Genomic DNA, 6,000 nt, shown 5'->3' with positions numbered 1-6,000 from the left:
GGGAGTTGAACTTGTTACGATTTTCATAGAAAATTGGTTAAAACTTTGTAAATACCCTGTATAACATAATAAACCTTTATATTTTCGTGATGGGGAAATTAAGAAGATTTCGAACATAAAATAAAATATAGGGTGTTCCATTTAAAAAAAAACATAAGTTTGGTCTGCCATTATGTTATCAAACGCCCTGTAACATTCTAATTAATTTTGTAATATGAAGCTCAAAGTTTGCTACAATTTTTGTTACTAACTTTTATTGCTATCTATAACTATAGCGGATCTACTTAGCTTTATCATACTAATCAATCGCCGTGTATATTTTATCTTAATACTTCCGCTACCCTTAATCACGAATTTTTGTCTCTTATCTTTTTCATGCTGTTTTAAAATACTGTTAAACTCATTAAAAGAACTAAATAATGGCCACACTCCATAATTAATTTAAAAACAAACACTAAAATAAGAAATAAAAAAAACAAACAAATTAAAATAAGAAATCTCTTTACTAATCAATATTAAAATGTAAACACAAACACAACGCGATTAGACAAATTGAACCTCACTCTGACTGACACTCAAGTTAGCGTGTACGCAAAAAACCAGTAACAGTACACGCTAAATAGTGACGTCACTGACTTGATGACGTTTCGCGTGTACCTAACTTTTTTATTTGCGTACACGTTAGCGTGTACCTAGACACAGCGTAAAATTTACTAAAATTCTACGCTGGTAAAATGTCACTTGACAGCCAAAAAAGAAGAAAAAATGACAGATGACAGCCCAAAAAGAAGAAGAAATGACAGATGACAGCTCAGAAAAAAAGAAGAAGAAATGGCAAATTAATTTTTGGGGGATTTTTTTAAAAAAATGTCATTTTTGGGGGAATTTGTAGTTCAGGTTGGGGGAATTGTATAAATCGGTCTGGCAACCCTTCTCCGTGTCAAATAATTTCGACAGTCGCCATATTGAAAGCGACTTGTTTTTGGTCGAAATTTGATTTAGAATCAGGGCCCAAGTTTAAGTTTAACCCATTTTAACCAAAAACGAAATGGAAGTAATAAAACCAGAAATTAGTGAGGAGACGTGTAAAGTAGAAATAGAAAATAATGGATTGGATGATGGAAATACCTATATAGCTCTTTTGAATAGCTATGAAATCAAAGAAGAATCCAATTTAGAAAGTACAGATTATTCTTTGGATTGTGTAGATTTAAAGGAATTTCCCACAAAAACTGAAATAGAACAAGATGGAAGTACACTTATCTGTTTTAAAGAGGAGAAACAGAGAACCAAAGAAGGTAATTAAATATACCTACATTGGAATTTTAATGATATGCTGGTATGGTAACAGGTGCTGAACCCAACAAAAGTTTGTAGCCACATATTTTTATTTGGTTCTTAGGGTAATCTATTAGTTTTTCAATCTACAAAATTGAAAATAAAAATTGAAATGTGAAAGCATTTTGTGCATAAAATAAGATACATATAAAATCAGTTTGGTGTTCATTTTGAGAGTAAACTAAATATTCTTTTTGTATAGACATGATTCTGACTGTTTTTCAATGTGCCTCTAGTAAGTTGTTCTATCATTTTCATGGTCTTCCCACTGATCGTCTTCCTGTTGGGGAACCGTCTCTCGCTGTCATTACTAACTCTATTTGTTGTCATTCGGCGTAGGTATGTGGTCATTCCGTTCTATCCTTTTGTTTCTTACCCAGCTATTAATGATATCCACCTTGCATGTCCGTTGTATATCTGTAGTTCTAGCTCTGTCCCAAAAAGTTTTACCATTGATTTTTCAAAGGGTTTTCATCTCCACTGATTCGAGCAATCTTTTTGTCCTCCCTGTGTCAGGTCGTGTTTCTGCCAGGATGTCATTATTGGTCTGATGACTGTTTTGTAAATTCTGCCTTTCATTTCTAGTAAACTAAATGCAATAAGTACCAAATACTTGTCAGGATAGTATCATGAGGTTTTTTTCCTGGTTTTTTCTCGTGATTTACTATAAGATCACTAATATGAAAATTTTACTGTCATCACTGCTTGTGGTTGTCTTTTTTAAAAACAAATCTCATGCTATGATTTTTCTGGCAGATATTCTTAAGTTAAAGTTGATTTCATGTAATTGAATGAACTATCTTCCAATAAAGTTGTCTCAGGAATGCAGCTCATAAATATTGGCAATATCATTTTAACCCATTAATTGCCAAGGTGTGAAGAAACAAGAAAAATGAGGATTTTTTTAAATAACTGTTATTATCATAATGTAATTAAAATAAGCAAACAAGAAGAAAAATTAAAACATGTTTTTTTTTGCAAAAAACTGGGTGTTGCATAGACGCATCACTGGTCAATGCCGTGTTCTATGTGTAGTATTTCTGAAATCAGATAATATGAGGGTAGACGTTACATTTTTTGCATGTATAAATTGTCTCACTGTGACAAATTTGATATCTTCTTCGGACTTCTGTCTTCTGTGGCATGTGAGTAGGTACTATTCTGGCATACTTGGATTTCACGTGGTAGATTTGATGAAGGATCCGCTATTTTTTTCTTTGTGAAATTTCCATTTTTATTTCCAGAGTAAATATTTCAATTATGGCGCTAAATACCAACCAGAACATAACAGATTTGCAGGTCTAGCCTTAAAAATTTCGTTGCCGCTTATATTACTGTTTGACTGGTGATATAAATTTATTTAGGTATTTATTTATTTACGGGCAAGCCCAATTCAGAAAAGATTATTACAAAGACAAAAGCAAAAACATAAACAGTGCCAACACAAAAAACAAATATTACATTATGTATGGATAAAATCTATTAAGTTAAAAAAAAAATAGAACATTAGGATATAAAAAAACAAAAAAAAGTTTAAGCTTAAAAATCGCTGATAGAAATTATATCATTAACATCTAGAGGAGCATCCATAAACTACGTCGTAAAAAATTTGAACTTTTTAATACCCTCCCCCTCCCCCCCGCCCCGGCGTAATTCGTCGTTTAGAGACGACCCCCCCCCCATGTCGACGTCATCGTTGCAACTCACGACCCCCTTTCATTGATTTAAAAAAAATCAATATTATTTCTGTTTTTTTTTTAATCAAATATGAGGGACTAGGCGTAAAATCTTGGTCCAATGCTATTTAAATGCATTATTTTTTTTTGGAATCCTAAGAAAACTAATAACTATATTTGAAAAATTTAAACACAGAATAAAAGATTACATTATTACTGAGGGTTGAAAGTCCCTTAGAATAAACAAAAGGTTTCTTTTAAATGAAATATTTGAAATTAAAAATCGGACAAATTTTTTTTTTCACCCCTGTAAGTTATTAAAATAAACATAGATGTTTTCAGGAACTTTTGGCCCTCGGCAATAATGCAATCTTTCAATCTGCGTTTAAATTTTTCAAAAATCTTTATTAGTTTTCTTGGTATTCGAAAAAATTGAATGCATTTAACATTGCATTGAATGCATTGGACCAAGATTTTGCGGGGTATGCTTTCTTAACTGCATCATATAAATCTTTATATTTATTTTGTTTTGATTTTGATGCCATTTCTTCTAAAGTATAATTACGACTTACTAACTAAATAGAAAACAATATTTTATTTCTATTCGTTCTTTCAGAACTGTTGTTTCACACACAGTGTGCAGCACATAAATGAACTAACAATTTAATATTTTTTGCTTCCAGACGTTGTTCTGTATATTAGAAGCGATTGTTTAAACCCAAAGAACAATGTCTTATTGTTTGTTCTCCTGTACAAAAGTTCTACCTAATATTATTTTAACGCCGTGACTGATAAAAACGAAATGAAAAGTATGCGATAAAAGTATCTATAATAGAATTATTCTTTTTAATTTTAACAAAGGTATATTTATTCGTAAACGTTTTGTTTATATACCAATATATTAAATATGTATGTTTGTAAATATACCAATATATTAAATGACGTCGAATGGTCACTCATACCCCCCTCCCCCCTGTCATACTCTGTCGTAATAAGCAAGCCCCCCCTCTTCTCAACGACGTAGTTTATGGATGACCCCTAGTTATATTTGTATGCTCAACAAATGGTTTTTAAATCTATCCAAGGAATTGCAGAATATATTTAAATCATTTAGAGAATTCGCAAGTCTAAGTGTTCGTGGTAAAAAATTGTTGTAAGTATAGTTATATCTAATGGAAGCTTATGTGAAAAGTTTGAGTTTGTCTTGTTGACCGAGTAGGAACAAAAAGACTAATTTTTGACAAAAGATTGGGACAGCTACTATTACCATTAATAATGTTGAATAAGATTGTCAGATCTTTCCTTTTTCTACGGGTTCCTAATGAAGTAATATTCAATAATAATTCAATATCCGTGTAGCTACGATATATATGTTTTTTAAAAGCTACGTATCTGAGAAAGGTATGCTGAACTCTATCAAGTTTATTTTTATGAACTAGATAATATGGAGACCACACAGAGGAACAAACATCAAGATGAGATCTAACAAGTGAGCAATATAAAATTTTCATTGAATTTATATCTGTGACGAGATGTTCTTTCAATGAAACCAAGCATTTTCATAGACTTTTGGGCAACGGTACTAATGTGGTGTCTAAAGCTGAGTGAAGAGTCTAATATTATGCCTAGGTCTCCGATTTGTGTGCATAATTGCAATGATTGATCGTTAATAGTATAGTCATGTGTTAGCAAATGGTGATTCCTACAGAAACGCATAATATAACACTTACCAACATTTAATTCCATACCATTAAGAGAGCACCACTGGGATAATTTATTAATATCTGATTGTAGTCCAAGAGTATTTATTTTATTTATTTCTTTATTTATTTCAACTGTAGAACCATTTACAAAAGAATACAAAAAAAAGTAAAACTAAGATCATGTACAAAAAACATAAAAAAATCAACAAATAAAAGACAATTAAACAATAAAATTTGTAAAATAACACAGTATATCAAATCACAGAAGATGAAAAATATCACATATTTAAATCATTAAACTCCCAAGCTGCCTTTTAAAGATATTAATGCTTGGACAGAATGGATCAAGTAGCATGTCATTGCAAAAGCTGAGCATTCTCGACAAGGCAAAATGACGAGCATACTCAGTCCTATGAAAAGGAATCAGCATTCTGTTTCGGTTCCTCAAATTGATAAGATGTGCGAGACTTAAAATCTAATTAACGAAATCGGTGTTTTCACCTCGTAATTTAAAAACTAGTTATTCATATTAAAGTACACATATCGATTTTAAAAAAAGTGAAATCTAAGTGTTTTTAAAATCATGAGCGTTAATAGCGGGGGTGGACAACCCCCCGATAAAGATGAGTTAGAATGTGTAATGGATGTGTCCCGTCCGGATCTTCCAGCTTCTCCAGTGGAGGAATTTAGAGGATTTCAAAATCCCAATAAGTACTGATCATGATAAGTACTGATCATGTTTCTGAAACTGTTTCCGGGAAAAATGTAGACGTAAATACGGTCATTAAAAATATTAATCAATATTCTTCTAAAGATAATGATCCATTTTTTGTTTATGTTCAGAGTAAAACAGGGAGAATAGGGAATTTTCATAAAGTAGCTACCTCTAGACTCATTATTAATTCTGTTCCAGAAATTAAACAGGACATAGCTAACATATCAATAATAGGAGCTAATAAAATAAAGGTCGAATTAACTTCTTATACAAGCGCAAATAAATTATAAACAGCACAGACCTTAAAGATAAACCATACGATACATACATCCCAATGTTTTTTACACATGTAAGGGGGCTCATAAGACAAATAGATTTAGAATTATCGGAACAGGAATTAAAAGAAATTATTAAACCGAAATTGGGCAACAATTTTGAAGTAAATCACGTAAAAAGAATTTCACGTAAAAATGACCAAAATGAAATTGTTCCAACAACTACTATTATAGTTACATTTAGAGGTCAACTTTTACCCACTAAGGTAATAGTAGAAAAATGGTATATGAAG

At 31.4% G+C, this 6,000-nt stretch overlaps 1 protein-coding gene across 1 annotated transcript in view; it reads left to right on the top strand.

Annotated features, from left to right (window-relative positions):
• Positions 1–695: 695 nt before the first annotated feature.
• The window catches only part of LOC114346134 (zinc finger protein 93-like), a 30,387-nt gene continuing 25,082 nt past the window's right edge, over positions 696–6,000 (top strand). Inside the window, exon 1 of the mRNA XM_028296919.2 lies at positions 696–1,298. Coding sequence (XP_028152720.1) covers positions 1,049–1,298 — 250 coding nt within the window. The 5' untranslated portion in view covers positions 696–1,048. The remainder of the gene's footprint in view (positions 1,299–6,000) is intronic.

The sequence above is a fragment of the Diabrotica virgifera genome, chromosome 1, assembly GCF_917563875.1.
Source record: "Diabrotica virgifera virgifera chromosome 1, PGI_DIABVI_V3a".
NCBI lineage: Eukaryota > Metazoa > Arthropoda > Insecta > Coleoptera > Chrysomelidae > Diabrotica > Diabrotica virgifera.
Note: the sequence above shows the minus strand (reverse complement) of the source record. Positions and strands in the feature narration are given on the sequence as shown.